The sequence below is a fragment of the Salvelinus sp. IW2-2015 genome, linkage group LG4q.1:29 (assembly GCF_002910315.2).
Source record: "Salvelinus sp. IW2-2015 linkage group LG4q.1:29, ASM291031v2, whole genome shotgun sequence".
In the NCBI taxonomy this organism is placed as follows: Eukaryota; Metazoa; Chordata; class Actinopteri; order Salmoniformes; family Salmonidae; genus Salvelinus; species Salvelinus sp. IW2-2015.
Window position 1 is genome coordinate 75418224 of NC_036842.1, and position 26642 is coordinate 75444865.

At 43.1% G+C, this 26642-nt stretch overlaps 2 protein-coding genes across 8 annotated transcripts in view; one reads left to right on the top strand and one right to left on the bottom strand.

Annotated features, from left to right (window-relative positions):
- LOC111962542 (serine/threonine-protein phosphatase 6 regulatory subunit 2) lies at positions 1–23041 on the bottom strand. 6 transcript variants are annotated; one of them, XM_023985696.2, is made up of 24 exons: positions 22914–23041; positions 22722–22820; positions 22450–22636; positions 21370–21507; positions 21225–21290; positions 20973–21085; positions 20711–20824; positions 20458–20578; positions 18248–18439; positions 17828–18169; positions 17670–17734; positions 15747–15862; positions 15571–15656; positions 12840–12917; positions 12651–12748; positions 12504–12558; positions 12236–12360; positions 11677–11840; positions 10990–11473; positions 10814–10899; positions 10004–10229; positions 3484–3582; positions 3056–3166; positions 114–206 (listed from the first exon to the last, which is right to left on the bottom strand). In XM_023985696.2, exons 1-24 carry the CDS (start codon positions 23039–23041, stop codon positions 200–202), a joined length of 3300 nt encoding a protein of 1099 aa, XP_023841464.1. In that variant the 3' UTR covers positions 114–199. The 6 variants fall into 6 exon arrangements, with proteins under 6 accessions (XP_070299220.1, XP_023841464.1, XP_023841461.1 ...); XM_023985693.2 differs by lacking the exon at positions 114–206 and adding an exon at positions 2701–2981; XM_070443119.1 differs by lacking the exon at positions 3484–3582 and having other exon boundaries at positions 1–206.
- Positions 23016–26642, top strand: part of LOC111962545 (dnaJ homolog subfamily A member 2) — an 18735-nt gene continuing 15108 nt past the window's right edge. Inside the window, exons 1-5 of one of the 2 annotated variants that reach the window (XM_023985701.2) lie at positions 23016–23106; positions 24448–24566; positions 25405–25464; positions 25983–26218; positions 26309–26389. In XM_023985701.2, coding sequence (XP_023841469.1) covers positions 24489–24566; positions 25405–25464; positions 25983–26218; positions 26309–26389 — 455 coding nt within the window. In that variant the 5' untranslated portion in view covers positions 23016–23106; positions 24448–24488. Of the gene's footprint in view, positions 23107–24407; positions 24567–25404; positions 25465–25982; positions 26219–26308; positions 26390–26642 lie in introns of those variants that run through there. The other variant, XM_070443120.1, reaches the window with a different exon arrangement.

Below are 26642 nucleotides of genomic sequence, written 5' to 3' on the forward strand. Positions count from 1 at the left end.
AACCCTGTACACACAACTAGTTAGCTTTTCAGACCCTGACTCAGGGTGGATCCCTCTCCCAGTCCCAAATCTAGCCTATTTCATTGGTCTCTAGCCTTTACCACTTACACAACCCTTTTTAATCCCCTGGACACTTCTGAGGAAGAAGACTATCTCTTATAGGATTGAGACCCAGCCCACTCTGGAAGACACTTTGGCATCACGATCTGTGGATAAAAACCCATCATATAACATAGTTATTTAAAAATATTAATATGTCAAACAGATTCCTTTAAGTCAAACATCTCCTCAGCTGTGAGGAAAAACCTTGGTGGTTGTGACACCATCATGAAGTGCTTTAAAAACATAAAACCACATAACATTAAGGACATGCTCTGAGAGAAAGGAGGGAGAGAGAGAGAGAGCTCTTTTGATACTGATGGGATGATAGAGCATGATTGTAGCATAGATGCAGTAAAGAGATCAATCGAACTTGACCAAAATAATGGAATTGCCATGGAAATGCGTGGGGGAAAGATCACGAGTCTCTAAAAATCAGAGTATAATGCTGGTATGGATGTCAACCCCAACACATGTTCATGTCATCGTTCCCAATCAACTGCATTACAGTTAAAAACAAAATTTGACTACCTCTGATTTCTGTATGCTAGCCAGCTTATGTGAATGTGAGTTTGCTAAATCCTATCATCTGCGTCCCATGCAGCAAAATAACTCAAAATCGGACTTAAGCACCGACATTGTGGGCCTGTTACAATACAAAAATCATGATATTTGTAATTGATGAATATCCACTTCGTTAGATCAGATTTGTTGAATGTGCGCCAATCTGGTCAATGGAACATATGCATTCCATTAACTCCTTCACCAAAACTATGTGAAACTGTATGTATATGGAAGACATTTCCAATATATCAAACATGCGCACCCCCACACACACCCAGGTGAAAGCATGTAGCAGGGTTACAGGGTCTGATGCTGGGGTAAAAACCAAAACACAGCCGTCATTATTGCCTCATTTCAACACACACACAGCAAACCGCTTTCCGATACATCGGAATTGATACCAAAAATAGATAAGTGTTTATTTATATACTGTTTACATAATACGTTTACATTATACCACAACCTAATACAGGTTCAAATGTCACAATATTACATTTACACAGCTCTGTGGAGGGGTGATATGGAAGGGTGTGACTGTTTGTGTGTGTGCTCAGGTAGTGGTGTATGTCTGACGCTTTGTGTGTGTGTGTGTGTGTGTGTGTGTGTGCGCTCAGGTAGTGGTGTGTGTGTGTGTATGCCTCACGCTGTGTTTGTGTGTGTATATATAGTCTCATCTGTGTGTGTGTACTCATGCTGTGTGTTTGTGTGACGTCACACAGGTGTGCTTTCATCACATCCACAGGACTGCTCTTTTAACCTGAGAATATATCCCAAATCTCCCACACCCACACGCAAGCGAAGAGACAGCACAGACACAATCAATATCTTCACTACTTGTAATAGTCCACACAAAGAGAGAGAAAGATAGTGGTTGATTTTCATAATCATTCTGGATTTTCTATAATAAAATGATTGAGTCAAATAAATTAAACTAGGAACACATTTTGGCTTTGAGGATCTTACAGTCAGTACTGACTACCCATTCCCCTCCTCCCCAGGCCTCAGACTTTGCTCTGGGCTGAGGAAGACTACAGCGGGAGTAAAGTATCTCGTCTCTAAGTCTCAAGACTACATAAAGCTGGATCACCTGCGTGTGCTAGAGCTGCATGATAGCCCACAAAAATGAATAGCAATTTTTTTAAAGAATCCAACCAAATATTGCGATTTGACTCGTGATGAAGATCAAAACACTTGGGTGAACTGTTGGAATCATAGAAACACAATGACGTACAGTACCAGTCAAAAGTTTGGACATACCTACTCATTCAAGTGTTTTCACTATTTTCTACATTGTAGAATAACAGTGAAGACATCAAAACTATGAAATAACACATATGGAATCATGTAGTAACCAAAGAAGTGTTAAATCAAAATATATTTTAGATTCTTCAAAGTAGCCACCCTTTGCATTGATGACAGCGTTGCACACTCTTGGCATTCTCTCAACCAGCTTCATGGAGGTAGTCACTTGGAATACCTTTCCAACAATCTTGAAGGAGTACCCACATATGCGAAGCACCTGTTGGAGCTTTCCAGTGTAGAAAATAGTAAAAATAAAGAAAAACCCTTGAATGAGTAGGTATGTCCAAAATGTTGACTGGTACTGTATATTAGGAAGAAAAGTGGAAAGAAGCATCGTTCTTGTTTAGAACAATCTGTGGGCTGCATTTGACAGAGGAGGAGGAAATGCGCTGCTTGATTGACAGGGGTAGAGTCTTGGTGTGAGTGGGAATATGCCGCAAGAGGGACGACAGAGTAAACTATAAAAACTTTCCTTACGCGGCTTAGTGGCGTTTTAAAACTATTGTTGCAATTTTGGATGTTGAAACAAGGACATTACACATGTCAATATTGTGATGTGAATTTGATTAATTGTGTAGCACTAACGTACACACACACACACACACACACACACACACACACACACACACACACACACACACACACACACACACACACACACGTACGCCATGTCCCAGTGTGTAGTGTGGTGATAGGTGTGTAGGAGAGACTTTAGCAGAAGGGCAGGTACAAACATCACATTAATCTGTTTATTGGTTGTTGGTGTTTAGGAGCTGTGGTCTGGATTCTGAATGGGCTTTTCTCTTCTGCTTTTTGTCCCGCTCATCCACCATAGATGTCCTTGACACGGACCAATGACAGGGCAGCACTGCTCACAAATACAGGTTGTTGCATGGCATAGAGTGTTGTTGGGAAGTGGAGTGTGGTTGTGTTAGCTAGGGAATGGAGTGTGTATGTGTGTGAGTGTCGTGGTAGCGCAGTACTAGGCCGGTCCGTTTGCTGAGGAGGGTGTCTCTCTGTGGGGAGAGTGGAGGGGGTAGTGTCAGTGAAGAAGCAGGTACACAACACAGACAGACAGAAACACACTTACTTTGTGACGGTGGCAGGCCGATCTGTGAGAGGAGCAGCTGTGGCATTAAGCAGGTCTTCTCCACCCATCACCCTCTTTTTCTCCTTTTCCTTCTCTTTCATGTCAACCTCACTGTAAAAGTAGAAAGGCACAACTAAGAACATCTTGGTTGTGTCTCAAATAGCAGCCTATTTCTTGTACAGGGCACTATTATTAGACAGAGCACTATGTGGCAGGTCTATGTGGTTCTGGCCAAACGTAGTGCACTATTTGGGACTTTCTAGCCTTTTCAGATTTGCCCCTTGTAGACCTAGAGTAGAGAGGCATAGTAATAGGGTCAGAGAAGAACGGAGGGATGTCCAGCCAAAGGTCACACACACAAACAGTTAGTTATCATGCAGCTGCACACAACGTTCAATGCCTTTAATTAACCTGTGGCCAACACATACCATTGGTGTTTGGTCTGCAAAGTGTTGTACACTCTGTAACACACTCCCAACGCAACAAACTCCACAGGCAACACACTCAGTGGTTGGAGACCTCCTACACTACATAAGGAGGAGAGGGGAGGAAATGGGGGAGTGGAGGAAAGGGGAGTGGAATTGGAAGAGAGAGGAGACGAAATTAGAGTAGAGGAGAGAGGAGAGGAAGAGAATGAAAGGAAAAGAGGTGGGAGGGATGAGTATTGGGACAGTGGGAAGGAGAGAAGGTAAGATGAGATGAGATGAGTGGTGTAGACAGTAAGGCAGGGAGGGGAACATAGACCAGGCACCAGAACGAATCAGTTGGCAGGGGCCTTTGATTTCCATAGGAGGGCACGTTTTTTTTAACGGGACCTCCCATCTGTGCACGTGCATTCACAATTTTTTTGAATGGATGTAATAGTAAAGACCATAGGCAGCTGGTGAGTTTCAAGTCTGGGGAAGCTTACAATTTATCCTACCAATCTGCGAACCAGTTATGATTATTTTTACATGCGCATTTTTCGTGGAACAGTTTAATTTCGAAAATGTTTGTTTCTCAAAATCATTGTCACGTGGTTAATCATAAAAGTAAAATGATAAAAATCAGAAAATGTAAATGACACTATTGGGAGAGCACAAGCCTCTGCCATATTGACACATTGATACACTGTGATCCACTTGCGGCTAAAGAAATGAGAGCATAACTCAGATGCAGCAGTAGGCCTATAACTTCCATTGTCAATTAAGTCAAATACATAGGCCGACAAATAAAAAACAGCAGAAAATATCCTAATGAAAATTCTTGTTCTTTCAAATCACATTCATCTCTTTGTTCTGCCTCCCTTTCTATCTGTCTTGAACTATTGCTAGTGAAGTGCAACATTCTAGGAACCGAAAGGTTGCTGGTTCAAATCCCGAGCTGACTATGTGAAAAATCTGCCAATTGAGCAAGGCACTTATCCCTAACCGCAGAGTTGTGTGAGCTCGGGCAGGGACTGTAAGCTGTTTATGACGTTTCCACTTGGATCATCAGATCGTGATATTTAGCTCTTTCACGCGGCTTGGTGATAAGCGAGGCCAGGAGTGTTGGAAAGATATTTCAAATACTGAGGAACTATCATTCGCAATGGATGCTAAAAAACTTTGTTGACTTGTGTGAGGTGAAAAAATAAAATAAAGTGGTGCACATGGTGAGTTAAGACACTGCCAAATGAGTACTTTCCTACATACAGTGCATTTGGGAAGTATTCAGACCCCTTGACTTAACACATTTTGTTACAGCCTTATTCTAAATTGGATTCAATTATTCACCCCCCCCCCCCAATCAATCTACTCTTAAAAAAACAAATAAAAAACAGAAATACCTTACTTAATTATTCAGACCCTTTGCAATGAGACTAAATTGAGCTCAGGTGCATCCCGTTTCCATTGATCATCCTTGAGATGTGGTAAATTCAATTGATTGGGCATGATTTGGAAAGGTACACTCCTGTCTATATACAGTACAAGTCAGGTTTGGATACACCTACTCATTCAAGGGTTTTTCTTTAATTGTACTATTTTATACATCGTAGAATAATAGTGAAGACATCAAAACTATGAAATAACACATACGGAATCATGTAGTAACCAAAAAAGTGTTAAATCAAAATATGTTTTACATTTGAGATTCTTCTAAGTAGCCACCATTTGCCCTGACAGCTTTGCACACTCTTGGCACTCTCAACCTGCTTCACCTAGAATGCTTTTCCAACAGTCTTGAAGGAGTTCCCACATATGCTGAGCACCTGTTGGCTGCTTTTACTTCACTCTGCGGTCCAACTCCTCCCAAACCATCTCAATTGGGTTGAGGTTGGGTAATTGTGGAGGCCAGGTCATCTGATGCAGAACTCCATCACTCTCCTTCTTGGTCAAATAGCCATTACACAGCCTAGAGGTGTGTTGGGTCATTGTCCTGTTGAAAAACAAATTATAGTCCCACTACGCGCAAACCAGATGGGATGGCGTATAGCTGCAGAATGCTGTTGTAGCCATGCTGGTTAAGTGTGCCTTGAATTCTAAATAAATCACTGACAGTGTCACCAGCAAAGCACCCCCACACCATCTCACCACCTCCTCCATGCTTCACGGTGGGAACACACATGCAGAGATCATCCGTACACCTACTCTGCGTCTCACAAAGACATGGAGGTTGGAACCAAAAATCTCAAATTTGGACTCATCTGACCAAAGGACAGATTTCCACCAATCTAATGTCCATTGCTTGTGTTCCTTTGCCCAAGCAAGTCTCTTCTTATTGGTGTCCATTAGAAGTGGTTTCTTTGCAATGAAGGCCATGAAGGCCTGATTCATGCAGTCTCCTCTGAACAGTTGATGTTGAGATGTCTGAACATTTATTTGGGCTGCAATTTCTGAGGCTGGTAAGTCTAATGAACCTCTGCAGCAGAGGTAACTCTGGGTCTTCCTTTCCTGTGGCGGTCCTCATGAGAGCCAGTTTCATCATAAGCTTGATGGTTTTTATAACTGCACTTTAAGAAACTTTGAAAGTTCTTGACATTTTCTGGATTGACTGACCTTCATGTCTTAAAGTAATGGACTGTCATTTATCTTTGCTCATTTGAGCTGTTCTTGCCATAATATAGACCGGGTCTTTTACCAAATAGGGCTACCTTCTGTATATACGAACCCTACCTTGTTACAACACAAGTGATTGTCTCAAATGCATTGAGGAAAGAAATTCCACAATTGAACTTTTAACCGGTTGAGTTAACATGCACTAATGTGATTAGCATGACAATTGTAAGTAACAGCAAACTTTCCAGGACAGACCTGTCTTATATGGGCAGAAAGCTTAAATTCTTGTTAATCTAACTGCACTGTCCAATTTACAATAGAGAAAAAATACCATGCCATTGTTTGAGGAGAGTGCACAACAACAAAAATTATCACGCCAACTGGTTTGATACATTCACCTCTGAAGGTAAATAATGTACTTAAATTCAGTAATCTTGCTCTGATTTTTCATCCAGAGGGTCCCAGAGAGAAAATGTAGCATAGTTTTGTTTGATAAAATCCATTTTTATATTAAAACCTGTTGGGGACCAGGGGTGCTATTTTCACTTTTGGTGAAAATCGTATGATTTTTAAACGGCCTCGTACTCAATTCTTGCTAGTACAATATGCATGTTTTTAGTAGCATTGGATAGAAAACAACCTCTAGTTTCTAAAAACGTTTGAATTTTTTCTCTGAGTCCAACAGAAGTCATTTGGCAGCACTTTCCCTGAKCAGGAAGTAGAATGCAAGATGTCTATGCTCGCTTCAACGCTCTGCCTATACATGGTCATGCCACCTATGACCCGAAACACACCTCATACGCCTTCCTCTGTGTGTCAAGAGGACGTCAGAGGAGAAATTTTGTGTTTATCTTGTTCTGACGTGAAATAAGACCTATTTCTTTGACGTGACCGTCCATTTCCGGAAGTCTGAAGTGCGCGACTTTGAAGAGAGATTGTGTTTTGTTTTGCTGCCGTTTCGGATGTCAACTATCTCCGGCTCGGATTTGATTTGATAAATGAGACCATATCATCGTAATGTATGTTTTTTCAATATAGTTTAATCAGATTATTTGAATTTTTTCGGGAGTTTTGCCATGTTCCGTTGTGTGACTTTGTTTACTTGGAGAGATCCGTGCCACTCGACTAGTACCCATGCTAAATGAAGTGGGAAAGGTACCATTCTGAATGGAATGAACGACTCATCTGGACTAAGGACATCTTGATCAACATTCTGATGAAAGATCAGCCAAAGTAAGACCCAATTTATAATGTTATTTCATATATCGGTCGTGCATGTGAACTGGTCGTGGGCGCCCAGCTGGTTCTGGCTGGCGTGGCTATGCTAATTTAGCGCTACATTTTGTTTTCGCTATAAAACATTTAATAAATCTGAAATATTGTCTGGAATCACAAGAATCCTGTCTTTCAATTGCTGCACAGTATGTATTTCTCAGATATGTTTTATGATGAGTAATTAGTTATTTGACGTTGGTGTCTGTAAATGTTATGGCTGCTTTCGGTGCAATTTCTGATTGTAGCTGAAATGTAATTTATGATTTATACCATAAATATGCACATTTWWKAAAAKAAACATATGCTATACAATAAATATGTTATCAGACTGTCATCTTATGAAGTTGTTTCTTGGTTAGTGGCTATATATATATATCTTTATTTGGTCGAATTAGTGATAGCTAGTGACGGAGTAAAAAACTGGAGTTAGAAAAGTGCTCTCTTTTGCTGACGTGGTTAGCTAATAGATTTACATATTTTGTCTTCCCTGTAAAACATTTTAAAAATCGGACATGTTGGCTTGATTCACAAGATGTGTACCTTTCATATGCTGTATTGGACTTGTTAATGTGTGAAAGTTAAATATTTCTAAAAAACATTTTTTTGAATTTCGCGCTCTGCCTTTTCAGTGGAATGTGGGAGGAGTTCCGCTAGCGGAACGGGGGAGTGAGACAGGTTAAAATGTAGTAACTGGGTTCTACAGTTTGAACCCCTGCTGTCTCTGGCTCCACACCCACCCCACCCGGCCATCTAGGTGTGAGAAAGTTTGTGTATGAGCTAATGATCCATCATGTAGGACATTACCGGTAGTGTGTACACTTAAATGTTGTATTACCTTATCATTTTTGTATATTCTCTATAGTTATGTACTTGAAAATGTATCAATTGACCAATTCAGCACATTTGGGCAAACTTGATACAAAATATTGTCCAGTATTGCAATGCTTCACTGGATCAATCAGAAACTTTGCACACACTGCTGGCATCTAGTGGCCAAAATCTAAATTGTGCTTAAACTGCAATATTATGGCCTTTCTCGATGGAACAAAAACAATTTTGAAAACGCATGTTTTTTTGTTTGTATTATCTTTTACTAGATCTAATGTGTTATATTCTCCGACATTAATTTCACATTTCTAAACTTCAAAGGGTTTCCTTTCAAATGGTATCAAGAAAATACATATCCTTGCTTCAGGTTCTGAGCTGCAGGCAGTTAGATTTGAGTGTCATTTAAGGGGAAAATAAAAATATTTATTTTTATTTTTAAAAAGGGTCCGATCCTTAAGGGGTGTTAACAAGGCACACCTTTTATTTAAAATGCATTCCAGGTGACTACCTCATGAAGCTGGTTGAGAGAATGCCAAGAGTGTGCAAAGCACAAGAGTGTGCCAAGAGTGTGCAAAGGCAAAGGATGGCTACTTTGAAGAATATCAAATATATTTATAACACTTTTTTGGTTACTACATGATTCCATGTGTTATTTTATAGTTTTGATGTCTTCACTATTATTCTACAAATGAAGAAAATAGTCTAAATAAATAAAAAACCTGTGTCCAAACTTTTGACTGGTACTGTAGTTGACAGTGCATGTCAGAGCAAAAACCAAGTCATGAGGTCGAAGGAATTTTCTGTAGAGCTCCGAGACAAGATTGTGTCGAGGCACAGATCTGGGGAAGAGTACCAAAAAATGCCTGCAGCATTGAAGATCTGCAACAATGTGGCCTCCATCATTCTTAAATTGAAGAAGTTTGGAACCACCAAGACTCATCCTAGAGCTGGCCGCCTGGCCAAACTGAGCAATCGGGGGGAGAAGGGCCTTGGTCAGGGAGGTGACCTAGAACCCAATGGTCACTCTGACAGAGCTCCTCTGTGGAGATGGGAGAACCTTCCAGAAGGACAATCATCTCTGCAGCACTCCACCAATCAGGCATATATTGTAGCGTGGCCAGACAGAAGCCAACCCTCACTTTAATAACTCTACCTACATGTACATATTATCTCGACACTGGTGCCCCCGCACCGGTACCCCCTGTTTATAGCACCGCTACTATTATTTACTGCTGCTCTTTAATTATTTTTTATTCTTACTTTTTCTGGAGTGGGGTATTTTCTTAAATGCATTGTTGGTTAAGGGCTTGTAAGTAAGCATTTCACTGTAAGGTCTACACCTGTTATATTCGGCATGTGACAAATACAATTTGACATAACAGCCCACTTGGAGTTTGCTAATGAGAAACAAGAATCTCTGGTCTGAACTCTTCGGCCTGAATGCCAAGCGTCATGTCTGGAGGAAACCTGGCACCATCCCTACGGTGAAACATGGTGGTGGCAGCCTCCAACCTGACAGAGTTTGAGAGGATCTGCAGAGAAGGGAGAAACTCCCCAAATACAGGTGTGCCAAGTTTGTAGCGTCATACCCAAGAAGACAAAGCTGTAATCGCTGCCAAAAGGTGATTCAACAAAGTACTGAGTAAAAGGTCTGAATACTTATGTAATTGTTATCAGTTTAAAAAAAGATCTACTTGCAAAAATGTCTATAACCTGTTTTTGCTTTGTCATTATGGTCTATTGTGTGTAGATTAATGAGGGACTGTCACGTAACAAAATGCGGAAAAAGTGAAGGGGTCTGAATTCTTTCCAAATGCACTGTAAATACCTGGTGAAGCCAGCTCTCTCATTCTTGACATTCATGTTAAGTCTGATGGTCTCCAGTCTGGCGGTTGTGACGATGGGCTCTGTAGTGACCATTTCCTTGGATACTATCTCCATAGTAACAGATTCAGTCTTTTCCTCCTCTTCCTCACTGTCTGAGCCTCCTGATGAAGAGGTGTCTGATGCTACCAGGGGAGCCTTCCTCGCCACACACACACTCCACACACATGCTGCAGAGAAAACACACATGCTCTGCAAAGTGAACACACTTTGCATTAGGAACACCTGCGCTTTCCATGACAGACTGACCAGCTATGATCCCTCATTGATGTCACTTGTTAAATCCACTTCAAATCAGTGTAAATGAAGGGGAGGAGACAGGTTAAAGAAGGATTTTTACGTCTTGAGACAACTGAGACATAGATTGTGTACGTGTGCCATTCAGAGTGTGAATGGGCAAGACAAAAGATTAGTGCCTTTGAACTGGGTATGGTAGTAGGTGGCAGGCACACCGGTTTGAGTGTGTTAAGAACGGCAACACTGATGGGTTTTTCAACAATTCCTGTGTGTATCAAGAATGATCCACCACCCAAAGGACATCCATCAAACTTGACAACTGTGGGAAGCATTGGAGTCAACATGGGCCAGCATCCCTGTGGAACACTTTCGACACCTTGTAGAGTCCACGCCCCGACGAATTGAGGCGGTTCTGAGGACAAAAGGGGGTGCAACTCAGGAAGGTGTTTCTAATGTTTTGTACACTCAGTGTACACAAACACAACTCACAATGCAGGGAGAGCACACACAGACTTACGGTTCATTCCCTGGCTGGGTTTAGTTTTGTCTGACCCACAGATCTCCGAGTCCACTGGAGAAGTGCACCTCAAACCTGTCTCTGAACTGAACACACAAACACACGTGTCAGAATATAATCCTATACATGAGCAGCAGAAGGTTAAAAAAGATGGGCTGAAACGTGGCTGCACTCACCAGCAAAAGGGCTGAAAGTCAGTGAACTTGGCCCAGCCCTTCTCAGCCTCTGTAGTTACAGGCTGTGGGGCAGGGCTTCCCCATGCGTCTACGCCCACTCCGGGCATGGGCGCGTGGCTGTCCCACGGGTCTACGCCCACTCCAGACTTGGGAGCAGGGCTCTCCCACAGGTCTACGCCCACTCCAGGCTTGGGGGAGGGGCTACCCCATGGGTCAACGCCCACTCCAGGCTTGGGGGCGGTGCTCTCCCATGGGTCTACGCCCACTCCAGGCTTGGGGGAGGGGCTACCCCATGGGTCAACGCCCACTCCAGGCTTGGGGGCGGGGCTACCCCATGGGTCAACGCCCACTCCAGGCTTGGGGGCGGGGCTACCCCATGGGTCAACGCCCACTCCAGGCTTGGGGGCGGGGCTACCCCATGGGTCCACTCCAGATGAGTGGGAGTTAAAGTTCACCTCCCCGAAACTAGCTGCCCAGCCAGGGCCTGAGAGAAACGACAACTCAGAGTAAGCACCAGACACACAAACAAATCAGGCAGAAACTTATACTACCACAGCAACACACAACCCAAGAAAACTAGAACCACACACAACCACAAAAACACCCACAAACAAAAACACTCCGCAGCAAACCCATGAAATACCCCCACCCACACAAGCAGACCTGGGGTCAAATAGTCATCCTTACTCTGTGCAGTCTCCGTCTGGCTGATGTTCTTGCTGTGTTCAGTCTGACATGTGACCTCATTAGGCACCTCCCCCTCCTTTGTGTCAGAACCTGTTGACTTATCAGGAGTATCGCTCATTCCATCACTCTGAGCCGATCCAACAGACATCTGTGGCCCCCCAAACCTGAGAAACCAAGAGAGAGCATTACGTGTGTGTGTGTGTGTGTGTGTGTGTGTGTGTGTGTGTGTCTGTATGTAGATCTGCTGTCTAAATTTGATCACTCTGTTTTCACAAAGAATTTCCCTGAGCATCAGGAAAGGCAAATTTTAGTATATTCAAGGTTTAAAAAGGCTTCTAAAGTTTGTAACATTAAAATGTCAGATTTGAATTTTCCTAACAAAAAAAAATTATTAACCCACAATTATTTCCATTAACTATAATCCACATTTCCTGTTGAAGGATTATTTTCCTGCTGTGAGAAGCAGGCTCAAATTAAGATAGCATATACTGTATGTAGGCCTGTGTGTGTGTACACATAGTCCTGGTGTGTTGTATTGTTAATCTGAGTTTGTGTGTACCTGGTCCTAGACTTGGTGTGCATAGTATAGTTGATCTCTCTCTCCTCCCAGATGTCTTCTTCCTCGCTATCATCAAACAACTGGATCTTCTCCTTAGTGCAGGCCTCAAATGCTGCAGTCTTAGCCTGTGAGCGCACGCAAACACAGAAATGTATACTTATAGATTCTCTGCATGACTGTACTCCAAGACCATTTTAGGTAATGACAGACAGTAAATTTCAAAACTGGAAGCGCATATGAGGTAGAGGCTATTGACTCAGTCACTCACAGTGTCCTCTGTGTCCACGTTGAAGTTGATCTCTTTGATCCGGTCAAAGGTGGCGCTGCAGCACAGAACATACATAGATCAACCTCAGTCACAATCAAGTCAGAACCCCTTAGGGAACTTACTTGATATCGCGTTTGTGCGTCTTACCTGATGTTGTCGCCGTGTTCTGAGAACTCGTCGTCATTGAAGCCAAACTGATCCACAAAGTTAGCAGTCATCTGCTGGATCTGGTAGTCTGAGAATGTCTGTAAGATATCAGTCATATAAAACAGAACTAGATCATGTTAGCTACCAGGACAGAGTAGGAGCAGTAGATGGCTCTCTAAATTTGTGTACCTGTTGCAGTGACAGCTCTTTGGGGAAGGGACTCTGTCGGTCATCGTCTTCACTGGAGGAGCGCAGGTTGTGAGACACCTGGAACACACAGAAGCCAGGGGTTTTACATGTGTATGTATACTGAACAAAAAATAAAACATAAGTTGTAAAGTGTTGGTCCTATGTTTCATGAGCTGAAATGAAACATCCTAGAATTTTTATTTTATTTCTCAAATTTGGTGCAAAAATTTGTTTACATCCCTGTAAGTGAACATTTCTCCTTTACCAAGATAATCTATCCACCTGACAGGTGTGGCATATCAAGAAGCTGATTAAACAGCATGATCATTACACAGGTACATCTTGTGCTGGGGACAATAAAAAGCCATTAAAATGTGCAGTTTTGTCACACAATGCCACAGATGTTTCAAGTTTGGAGGGAGCGTGCAATTGGCATGCTTACTTCAGGAATGTTCCCCAGAGCTGTTTTCAGAGAATTGAATGATAATTTCTCTACCATAAGCCGCTTTCAACGTCATTTTAGAGAATCTGGTGAACCGGCCTCACAACCGCAGACCACGTGTAACCACGCCAGCCCAGGACCTCCACATCCGGCTTGTTCACCAGCTGGATCGTCTCAGACCAGCCACCCGGACAGCTGATGAAACTGAGGAGTATTTGTATGTAATAAAGCCGTTTTGTGGGGAAAAACTAATTCGGATTGGTTGGGCCTGGCTCCCCAGTGGGTGGGTCTATGCCCTCCCAGGCTGCGCTCCTGCCCAGTCATGTGAAATCCATCGATTAGGACCAAATGTATTTATTTAAATTGACTTATATGAACTGAAACTCAGTAAAATCTTAGAAATGGTTGCGTTTATATTTGTGGTATGCAGAGTTCCCCCTATATTAATTTAGCTGCTAAACGGTTGCAAAATAAATTATTATATATAAAAAACACAGCGTTCGGAAAGTATTCCGACCCCTTGACGTTTTCCAAATGTTACGTTACAGCCTTATTCTAAAATGAATTAAATGTTTTAAAAAACAATCTACACACAATATCCCATAATGACAAAGCGAAAACAGGTTAAATGTTTTTATAATTTATAAAAATACCTTATTTACATAAGTATTCAGACCCTTTGCTATGAGACTGGAAATTGAGCTCAGGTACATCCCGTTTCCATTGATCATCCTTGAGATGTTTCTACAACTTGATTGGAGTCCACCTCTGGTAAATTCAATTGATTGGACATGATTTGGAAAAGCACACACGTCTAAATAAAAAGGTCCACAGTTGACAGTGCATGTCAGAGCAAAAACCAAGCCATGAGGTCGAAGGAATTGACCGTAGAGCTCCGAGACAGGATTGTGTCAAGGCACAGATCTGGGGAACAGTACCAAAACATTTCGGCAGCATTGAAGGTCCCCAAGAAGACAGTGGCCTCCATCCTTAAATGGAAGAAGTTTGGAACCACCAAGACTCTTCCTAGAGCTGGACACCCAGCCAAACAGAGCAATCAGGGGAGGAAGGCCTTGGTCAGGGAGGTGAACAAGAACACGATGGTCACTGACAGAGCTCCAGAGTTCATCTGTGGAGATGGTAGAACCTTCCAGGACAACCATCTCTGCAGCACTCCACCACTCAGGCCTTTATGGTAGAGTGGCCAGACGGAAGCCACTCCTCAGTAACAGGCACTGCCGCCCACTTGGAGTTTGCCAAAAGGCACCTAAAGGGCTCTCAGACCATGCGAAACAAGGTTCTTTGGCCTGAATGCCAAACGTCACATCTGGAGGAAACTTGGCACCAACCCTACGATGAAGCATGGTGGTGGCAGCATCATGCTCGGGGGATGTTTTTCAGCGGCAGAGACTGGGGAAACTAGTCAGGATCGAGGGAAAGATGAATGGAGCAAAGTACAGAGATCCTTGATGAAAATATGCTACAGAACGCTCAGGACCTCAGACTGGGTTCACCTTCCAACAGGACAATGACACTATGCACACAGCCAAGACAACACAGGAGTGGCTTCGGGACAAGTCTCTGAATGTCCTTGAGTGACCCAGCCAGAGCCCGGACTTGAACCCGATCCAAGAGCCCTGAAAATAACTGTGCAGCGACGCTCCCCATCCAACCTGACAGAGCTTGACAGGATCTGCAAAGGGATAAACTCCCCAAATACAGGTGTGCCAAGCTTATACCCAAGAAGACTCAAGGCTATAATCACTGCCAAAGGTGCTTCAACAAAGTACTGAGTAAAGGGTCTGAATACTAATGTAAATGTCATATTTCAGAACATTTTTGCAAACATAAAAAAAAAAAACAGTGTTAGCTTTGTCATTATGGAGTATTGTGCGTCGATTGATAAACTATTTAATACATTTTGGAATAAGGCTGTAACATAACAAAATGTGGAAAAAGTCAAGGGGTCTGAATACTTTCCGAATGCACTGTATGCATGTACAATGCAGTCGGCAAGTATTCAGACCCCTTGACTTTTCCCACATTTTGTTACGCTACAGCCTTATACTAAAATGGATTAAGTTTGTTGTTGTTCCTCAATCTACACACAATATATATATATATATATATTTCTGCCGAGACGCGCTTTTAAATGGATAGTCGTTGGCTTATTGACAAAGTCCCCCGCTTGTAGCAATGCACCCCCCCCCCCGGCTACCCTTGCCACCACTCCTGAAAAAAATGCTAGGGGAAACACTGGTGTGCATTTGTGTGAGCAGGTATGTGTACCAGGTCTACAGTGTTCTTCCTGTTGGTCTCTGTCAGGTCCTGGTCTACAAAGCTCTCCCAGCGCCCCCTGCAATCCTTAGGCAGCTCTGCAACACAGACAGTAGAGCTTCACACATACATTTACTCTACGATAAGCTTGCTATGTCCGTAGGCCTAAGTAACACACACAGCCCTACCTGTAATAAGGCTGCTGATCTGGATGCGGACTGGTCCTTTCTCCATGTTACAGACTACAGTATTAGCGATTCTTGTCAGGTGACCCATGTAGCCTCTCCTCATACCCCCCTCCGCCCTGAGAACACACACGTTCATGAGAAAATGTAACATGCACAATTACATTTATAAACGTTTACAACCTACACTTGTGACACACTATTACACACCAATCACAGATGACAAAACAGGAGCAAAAACAGCTGAACTGTTGAATCTGTTTAACTTTAACAGTTTGAGGGCTCTATTAACAAACCTAACGCAGTGGTAAATCTAAGCGCTGGCAGAGCTTAATAGGTTCAGGGTGTCAGAAATATTTTTTATATTTTCAGAGGGAACTATGAGCGCAATAGCTGGCGGTGGCATGAAATGACTGGGTTTTGATGAATAAACAAGTTGTCGGTGTGATGAGGGCTTGGCCACTCACTGGCCAATCAACATGTTCCATGGCTTAATACTGAATGCGTTTAGTTTTAGGTTCTGTAGGTTGACGGTATTTGCATTGTCATCAACACCAATTCGTCTAGGAGCACAGAATATTCTCATCCTGGTCCATTGTGGATTGATCCTACAGAGTATTAAATAGCATAGGCTACAGTAACAATTAGCAACAGTAAAAAAAAGAAGTTATTTTTATTTTTTAAATCCAGTGTTTGCTCAATAGCCTGTTTGGAGTGTTGGTGGTCAACGTTGCAATTCTCTTCAACGAGCCTAACCAAGCCTACATGTCTTTACGCATTGCACTTCTCCTAAAATAAGAAAATACTAGGCTCCCATAAATTGTATGTGTGAGGCACGTTCTCAATATAGCCTAGGCCTACCATTGATAATGCATTATAGGACAGAATCATTTAATTAAGTCTAGAGGAGTGTGTCTTTGGTAACCAGATGAGGCACTTTTTGGAGATGGATACTTGAACAAGCAAAATGAACTCCGACGAATAGACCATTTAAACACCTTTAATGGAAGGCTACTTTGCAAGGCCAGGATAAAAAACACAACGCATTGCTGTTGAACCAGCCTTAGTAGCCTCGGGTAAGAGCAGGCTATGGAGGGCTTGATATCAAACAAAAAAAGCAATCTGTTTATTAAAACACCAACAATATTTCTAAATTGGACGGGGTCAGAAGCGTTATCATAAAATCACTTCTCTCGTTCCATGGCACCGAGTACACATGTAGCCTTAAATGTCTTTACTCATAACATTCGCATGTCTATACAAAATACAACTGTATCGTTGCTTATGTGCGAGGTAGATTCTCTAACAAATCTGCCGTTGATATGGCATTATAGGACTGAATAGTTTAGAGGCGCATGTCTTTGGTAATCAGATGAAGGGAGCTCTTAAAAAAATGGAGGGCAAAAACCTAAAATATTTCAACGCACTCTCAGTAGACCATTTAGAAGCCTTCATTCATAGGCTACTTGGCTAATGGCCAGGATAAAAAGATGCACCAATGCGATGCTGCTAAACCCAACTTTGATTAAGGGGAGGGTAGGCTATGCTTGGTTTTTAAATGAAATGAGGGGAAAGCAATAATTTTGTTATGTTTGTAAATACGAGATTCACCGGCACATCCCTCTTCCATGGGCACTGTGCATTATGGCTGCACTTCCACTCTCAAAATCCATGTCATTATTAACTGCATTACCCTTAAGACATGCTTTTTGTGGATCTTAAAACTTTTGCGCTTGTTTTTAATGACACGCCTCAAATATTGCCACCCCTCCTCGCGCTAATGTTAGACAGGTAAATTGCCAAACCTGGCGTTAGGGCTGGAAAATGTCACTGCACCAGTATTCACATTACAAAATTGCAAACTAATGTGCGTTTGACACTTGCGCCTCCTTAGGGCTCTATTTTCTCCGGCACTGAGTGTCTTACTGAGTCTTATCATTCTCCTCCCAGGCCTCCAATATCCTCTGAACCAGACGACAGTCCTGAAACAACTACAGATGGAGAGAGAAAGAAAGAGAGTGAGGGAGAGGGAGACCTTGAGAGAGAAATGTTACAGAGAAACACAGGCAGGCAGAGACACGTACATGGGTCACCAGTGGGTTATGTGTGGAGATGTCAGGAGGAACAGAGGGCAGTGGTGGTTTGGGGCCAGGCAAGGCCTGCTTTTCCTGGGGCATCTGCTGAAGCCTGGGCTTTTCCTGGGTTGAGAGGCTGCCCTGAGGATTCTCCGCCTGGGGAAACATGGGTTTTTCCTGGGCCACAAAGCTGGCCTGGGGAATGTCCTCCAGGGGAACCAAGGGCCTTTCCTGGATAACCAGGCCAACCTGGGGCCTCTCCTCCTGAGCAGAGTGGCTGAGGATGGCTGCCACACACAGTTCCACTTGGAAGTGCAGGAAGTTGTTCCAGGTGTACTTAAAGAACAGGTCCTGCAACACACAACACAAACAGGTTAACAGATAAAATATGTATACAAACCAGGACATGGTGTGTGTGAGTGCACTCACCAGTAGGAGGTTTATGGTCTGGAGTCTGCAGAGCTCCAGTGTGACGGTGTTGTTATAAATCGTGTCATCAAAACAGGTGTAATAACTCATGTTAGTGGTCTGTAGTAGGGAGGCCATTAGTCTGGCCACATGGAGACGACAGTTACCCAGTGGCACCTCCAACACACCTAGACTGGTCAGCATGGGGGTCCGCTAGAAACACACGCACATAGACACAGGTGTAATTTAGTTTTATGACGTGATGAATAGCTGACATTACAGCTCCAAGAATGTATAACACATAACACCGCAAGACTGGAAGGGTGACATAGTCAGAGAATACAGGATGTGTGTATGTTGAAGGTGTGCATGTGTGTGTAGGCTTGCACGGTATACTGAGGTACTTGGAAATAGCCACAGGATGGTTTTTCAATACCGTCAACAACAATTTATTTGAAGTTTTTCCAATACATTTTTATATTTGTATATACTTAAGTAAATACCTGCAGTCACCTTGTGCAATATGTTAAGAGATAAAGCAGATCGCGTTCTTCATGTCACCGGTCACATTACATTATGAAGCTTACCTTAGTTCCACAGAACAGTTGAGCCATCTCCTGTTTGTTTGTAAATAGCACAACGGGAGAAAGCGGGAGCAGGTTGAGTCCAGCTGTGTATTGACAGGGGTCGCGTTTTATATTGAAAGTTGTGTTTTTTTGCTTCAATAGAGTGATCAGGGACGTGCAACTAAAGTTACACATCACAGAAAATACATTAGTGCAACACATTCGGCAGAAAATAGCTTAATTTTCATCAGATGACAACAGAAGTGCTACTCCATTTGGCTGGCAGCCACATAAGTAAATGAGCTTACAATGAAAAAACATGGTATTTTCTTGCAAAAACAATGCATGGCTGCCATATTTCTAAAGTTTATTTATAGAAAGAATGTAGCCAGCTACATTTCCTAATGTTTTGTTTTAAGTTAATCTAGCATTTTACCTGAGAAAATTAAGCTGGCTACACAGAGAAAAGTACCGGTATAAGTAGCAACACATCAGTCAGAGCGCTGTCTGGTGATAGAATGCCGGTTCGTTCGTAAATTCTCATCCGAGTGAAGAAGTGCAACTGAAGCACAAAATGTGTTCAATCCCGAGCAGAAATTACAATAAGAAGCATTTTAGCTCTGCGTCGACAAAACGCAGCAAGATATTTCTGCGTTGTATCTTTTTTTCCTGCATGAAAAACACCCTATTTTACACTGCTGCTACTCTGTTATCATCTATGCATTGTCACTTTAACTATACACCTACATATTACCTCAATTAGCCCGACTAACCGGTGCCCCCGCACATTGACTTTGTACCGGTACCACCTGTATAAAGATTCTCTACTGTTATTTTCACTGTCTATTTCCTTTTTTTCTCTCCACTGATCTATTGTTTACCCAGCACCTATTTTTTACTTAAAAATTGCACTGTTGGTTAGGGCTTGTAAGTAAGCATTTCACTGTAATACCTGTTGTATTCAGCACACATGACAAATAAACTACGATTTGATAGCAACCCCTAAGTTTAAAGTGCTAGTTATGTAAGTAAGTGGATGAATTAATAAGATATTGGGGCATTATATCGTGTTAGCTTTCTGCCGTGTTTGAGAAGTCAAAGCCCTTTGGATGGGTTATCTGTACAGCTGCCAGTGCCATCTTAATTTCCTTGCATTTTTTCCTCCTCTCCATTCTAGGCCTGTCTGCTCCCCCCCCTCTTCACCGGGCAGAGCAGGCAGGCCCAGTTGCCCTAGCGACTCCAAATACCACACAAACACAGCTTGTTCACATGCTGCTCCAGAGCCAGTACTGTACTTCCTTCAGACACGCACGCATCAAAACTTTGTTCCTTTGCACAATGTCTCCTGTTCACATTCGCTTTGTAATATCCAAACTCACCAAAAAGGACATTCAGTAGCACCTACACACACACATCTATAACTTTATGAGCTGGATTGTCTGTCTTTACAATTTTTTTATTTTCATTTGCGCTCGTTCACTATTACTTGTGCTAATTTTGTTAGCATTCTGGTAATAGACACCCGATGGGCTTTTTTAAACGTTTTTTGGTGCCCCCTTGTGCAGTAATAGCGTAAATCACAGGATGAGAAAAGGACGGTATGACAATATGAAATTCTGGATACCGCCCAACCCTGTGTGTGTGTCTGTGTGTGTGCAAGTTTACCCCGGGAGGATCCAGCAGTAGTTGGTGGTAGTGTTTGAGGTGGGGTTGGACAGCATGCAGGATGCTGCTGACGACACACCTTTCATATCCCAGAACACACACATCCAGCACACCATCCACTCTGGAACACACACACCAAAGACACAGTTAGGATTTGTGAAAATCTGTTAGTCAAATGGGGGCTAGCCTATGACCAAATTCCTATACATCCTATTCGGTAGGCTTTATAGGGATGTGAGAATGGAACACCCACCCCGGCCTCCTGATCTCCAGTAAGGTGAGAAGGACTTGAGTTCCGTAGACGATGCAGCTCTCTGTGCTCTCTCCCACAAACATGTTGTCCAGCAGCTGACTCACACACTCCTGCCTGCAGGAACACACAGGACAGAGAACATTACAGGAAGGTGTGTGTGTGTGTGTGTGTGTGTGTGTGTGTGTGTGTGTGTGTGTGTGTGTGTGTGTGTGTGTGTGTGTGTGTGTGTGTGTGTGTGTGTGTGAGAGAGAGAGAGACTTACGACTCCAGCACGGCGAGCAGAGGGTCGGCCTCAGAGTTCTCTTGGAGCTGATTGGCCTGGTCTCTGCTCAGACGGATGATGTCACACACAGTCTGGGACGCATTCGACTGTCTCTGAAACACATTCGGCTACATTACTCCTCTGACAGTACTCTAGTCATCAGTAGATTTTGTGTGTGTGTGTGTGTGTGTGTGTGTGTGTGTGTGTGTGTGTGTGTGTGTGTGTGTGTGTGTGTGTGTGTGTGTGTGTCACCTCCTTGTCTTTCCCAGGGTGAATGAGTTCTATGAGCCTCTGGGCCAGCCGCTCTTCATTCAACCACTGCAGAGGGAACACAAACACAGCATTACATATTTTACATCACACAGAGGGTGTGTGTGTGTGTGTGTGTGTGACATACGTTGAGTGTGTCTTGTCGGAGAGGAGCAGGATCTACACAGCTGATGAGGCGTAGCAGGAGGTCCATCATGGCCGATGTGTTGATGTGTTTAAGAACCAGACCCAGGAAACCCTCCTTTCCCCGCAGGAAGAAGATCACCTACAGAGACCACAACACAACCACATCAACTGAAAACCTATATTTCAACAATATAGATTATTATAACCAAATGTATTAATCTACACTAGAGAGAAGAAATCTCCTTGCTCTGCAGGAAACGGAACACAACAACCAGATTAGAACCATTAAAGGGATTCTTCATGGTTTAGGCAATTAAGCCTTTTTCCCTACTTGCCGAGAGTCAGACGAACTCCCGGATACCATTTTTATGTCTCCGCATGCAGTTTGAACGAAGTTGAATGTAGTATATTGTTAGCATAGCGCAATTGCTGGAAGTCTCCAGGAACTACTAGCAAGCTCCTCTCAAAAGCAGGGTAATACACCTAACTACTCCAAAGCTGGGTGGTTGGTAATTTAGTCTTACAAAGCTATACAAGTCAATATTCTATAAATGTGTTAATTTGACTGATTATCATAAGAAACAAGATTCTATCCACTTCCTCATTCTACTCCATTGTCACAGAGATCGCAATGCTGTATCTGTCCCATTATTGCGTCTGTGAGCGCATGGGTAGTGCCACAGACAGATACAACATTGCAATCTCTATGTGACAAGGGGACAGAATGAGGAAGTGGATAGAACTTTGTTCCTTATGATTATCAGAAAAATTTACAAATTTATAAAATATTGATTACTATGTATAGCTTTGTAAGAATATAAATGACCAACCACCCAGCTTTGGAGTAGTTAGGTCCATTTCCCTGCTTTTGAAAGGAGCTGGCTAGTAGTTTGTGGAGACTTCCAACAAATGCACTAAGCTAACGATATACTACCTTGAAACTGCACACACAGACATAAAAATGGTATCCATGAGTTCGTCTGACTCTGGGTAAGTAGGAAATAAAATAATAAATAAGGCTTAATTGCCTAAACCCCGAAGTATCCCTTTAACTGTGTGCGAGATGTGTTTGTTACTGTACCTGTTCGGTCTTGCGTGTGATGAGGTTTCCAATGGTCTTGCTGAAGAAGGATGCGAGGAGGGGGTTGAGGGGAGGGGGCTGCTCCAGGAAGGTGTACAGGATGTCTAGAAGGGGCTTCTCTCCCCCCAGCTTATCATTTATCACCCCTACATCACTCGTCAGCAGCTCACATGCTATGTTAGGGTGCCTGGAACACACACACACAAACACACGCTCAGTGAAGCATCCCAGTGACTGACTGGATGTACGTGCATGTGTGTGTATCGACTCACTTGAAGCGTTTGATCTCTTCCAGACCAGCAGGGGGCTCTGTGGTGATGAGGTGCAGCAGCTCTTGCATGCAGGTGTCCTGGGACAGGAAGACAAGCAGCCTGGGGCGCAGAGAGGAGCCAACAGACACTTGTTAGCATTGGAAATGCTAATGCTAATAAAAAAGTGTGCATGGGCTAATGCTAAAGGCTAACCTGCGGTTCTGGGCCTTGCACTCCTGCAGTACGTCCTCCTCCTCCATAAGCTCAGTGAGCGTGACATCTTCCTTCTCAAGCAGGGCCTCCAGCTGGGATGACGTGTGCAGGTCAAACTTCCAGAACATGGCTGCTGCTGCTGGGAGGAGAGACACAGTGAATAGAAAGACACCAACTTCACTGTGTATCATAGGTTTTGCAACTTTCACTTTTCTGTTTGGTCTTGTGTTATGGGGTTTCCTATGGTCTTGCTAAAGACGGATGCAAGGAGGGGGTATGATCTGTGTGGTGGGGGTGACAGTCAGACACACACCCTCAGTTTACAGGGGAAGCACTTTAAACCTGAAGTGAACAGATAGTCTAGATTGTACCTTTAAGTGAGCATAATGTGTCACATGTGAGTGTGTTTTCTTCTTACCTTAGTAAAACGTGTATCCTAGGTCAGACCTCTTCAGACATTTATCTCAAATATGCAGGTAGGAATGGTCATGAATCTGTATGGATGATACACTTACACTCCATCACTACCTCTGCAACCTGAATGTGATAGAGAGAGATAACAGTAATTAGTGTGTTCCAGCACACACAGTTGGCTCTCCTTATCTTTTGGATGCAGTGCTGCTTAGCAAGGTGGCTAGCTATCCATGACTCTCAAATGTCTGAGCATATATTAGCTAGCTAGTAGGATCAGGATGTTGTTGCTAGCTTACGCGCTGCTAATTAACGTTAGACTGCGTATTTAGCCAGGCTGATTATTGCAATCTTGCCATGTCATAGCTACGACTATCTGAGAACTATCATCTCCACGATATCGTGGGGTTGAGAATTCTCAGCTAAGCTACGACAAGCACCTTGACTTTAGCTTCAGTGCGTCAGTGTTGTTAACCTGCTAACGTTAGCTGAGCATTTTGTTTATGTTCCAAACCAGTCAACTGGTGATGCACGTCCAGGTTATTTAACCAAATATGTCAGTAATCTGTCGAGTGTTTCCTTGTCAACTCACCAGAAGCTGCCTGACCCTTCCAACTGTGTATAGGACAATCCCAGGTTCAGTAAATTAGTTGTCGCTTTTATCCTGAAGATTGGAGCAAGACAGCGAACGATTCTCACATATTTTAAATCAAAATGGCGGACACTATTGCGGGAACGAGCAATCAAATCTACGCCGAGCATGTGTGGTTTATTGTTGTACCAAAGATACTGCGCATCTTGAATATTCTTGACAAGTCCCCCAAAAATGTGTAGCACCATTAAAACATAGCCCAGACTGCACGCCCCTAGTAAAAATAACAGGAGATTATTAAAATGCGAACTAGGCGGCCCAGTCAGAAGGGTAGGGAAACATTGACTAGCCGGCGTTATTCAAAACTGCTACTGCCTAGAGATAGGTTTATACAAATAAATATGAATGCTTCATGCCTCTGCTGCTCTCTGTAGCCTATCAGCTGACTGTCAGCACTGACCCATATTGACGCATTGCTTATGACGTTCCCACCCGGCTTGTTTATCTTCTCTCGTTTCCTTTCCTCGGCAGAAGGTGTTTCTGTCTGTAGTTGACTAACGTTAGCTAGCATTATGGCCAACGTTGTGGATACCAAGCTCTACGACATCCTCGGAGTTTCACCCTCCGCCTCAGAAAACGACCTAAAGAAGGTAAGTGACTGGTGTTATGTAAAGAAATAATACACAATCAGCGCCTACAGGAAATTATATGACCGCAAAACAGGGTTGATGTGGCCTTACCAACACTATTCAGATGCTAAGCTAATTTAGCTAGTTAAACTATCGCTAGTTAACGTTAGCTAGCTAATCATGCGAACAAGCCAGTGCATATTCTGGGGCAAATATCTAATGAAAAGCAAGTCTTTCTCTGATTTGAAAAGCGCGATTTAAAGCAGCTAGTTAACTAGTTAGTGAACTACCTGTTGGGAATTTGGGTATATGTATATGAAGTTAGGCCTACCGTCCTTACGCATAGAAACGTAGCACAGGCAGCGGCCGATCGTTGCTAGGCAGTGCAGACTGCTGCGCGAAGTTAGCTGCAGTAGCTAGCTAACGCTAGCGTAAGATGCTGCGCTAGCTGGCGTGAGTAAAACAAAGCTGGCAGAGTAAAACCATATAGAGGTACTAGGTATGTTATTTGCTAGTTATAGCCAGCTAGTACCTAATGAGCTCGGGATTTATCTAATTTGTCTGGTAATGTTAGCTAACTACATATATTATTGTTAGCTAATATAGTCTAAAGTTACTCACACTCTGTCGTCATGTTTTTGACAGATACTAATTTACAGATTGCTATTTTACTAGGGATTGTCATGAGGAGGATGATTATGTTAATCATGCTAGCTAGCTAACGTTAGAATATTTTCAGATTCACCAAGTGTTTCTCTTGCCGCAGCAGCAGGGTAAAGCTACGCAGTTAGAAAATGTTGGCCCCACAACAGCCCACTCCCAGACAGTGACTGATAATGTAGGTCTCTTTTGTGTTCAGGCATACCGCAAATTGGCCAAAGAATTTCACCCTGATAAGAACCCAGATGCCGGGGACAAGGTAAGAGACAGGCAGTTACACAAATAACACAATCACAACATGACACAGTACACACAACACGATTCATAGCAGCACATAACACTGATCAAGCCACATCATGACCACTAGTTATGGTAGTACCATCACATGGTATCTGTATTGTGCAGTAACAGAGACTGGTAATCAATCGCTTTTGGTATTACTCAAATGGCCTCCTCTCCAGAGCAAGAGTGCACCAGCTAATCTGTTGAGGCACCCTCTTTCCTGGTCTCCTTTGGTTCATCTGCAGCACTGCCCCAACCGGCATCTTCTTCTGCATCTCTATCATCTGACCTGTGTAACATCAGTGCAGATGAAGGAGAGGAAACCTAGACTATTGAGATGAGAGGATCTGTGAGACAACAACGTGATGATTGTTCATGTGGATTTAAAGTTAACAGTATGAAAAATGTCACCTGATGAAGTAGAATGTCTGTGGGGGGTAGTTATGATGGACAATTGCAGGTTCCTCCCTAATGATCCCCCCCCATCTCTCCCAGTTTAAGGAGATAAGTTTTGCGTATGAGGTGCTGACCAATCCAGAAAAGAAGGAGCTATATGACCGCTATGGAGAGCAGGGGTTGCGGGAGGGAGGTGGTGGAGGGGCTGGCATGGATGACATCTTCTCCCACATCTTTGGAGGGGGGCTGTTTGGCTTCATGGGGGGGCAGGGACGCGGAGGGGGAGGACGCAACGGAGGGCGCAGGAGAGGCGAGGACATGGTGCATCCCCTCAAGTGAGTGACAGTTATTCTCCCTTCACTTCTATGGTCCTCATCCAGACATATTATTTTAGTTATGCCTTACCCTGCCTACCTGTCTAACAGAGTTTCACTGGAAGACCTCTACAATGGTAAAACAACCAAACTACAACTCAGCAAGAATGTCCTGTGTGCTTCCTGCAATGGGTGAGTCTACACACACACTTTAAAATAATGTAATTCACATGGAGATCAATGTTGGTAGTTGCTGAGCTACTACACTTTTTGAAATACACTGAACAAAAATATAAATGCAACAATTTCTAATATTTTACTGAGTTACAGTTCATAAAAGGAAATCAGTCAATTGAAATGAATTCATTAGGACCTATCTATGGATTTTACATGTCTTGGAATACAGATAGAGTATGTGAGCGGAGCTGGAGCGTCGACCTTTTCG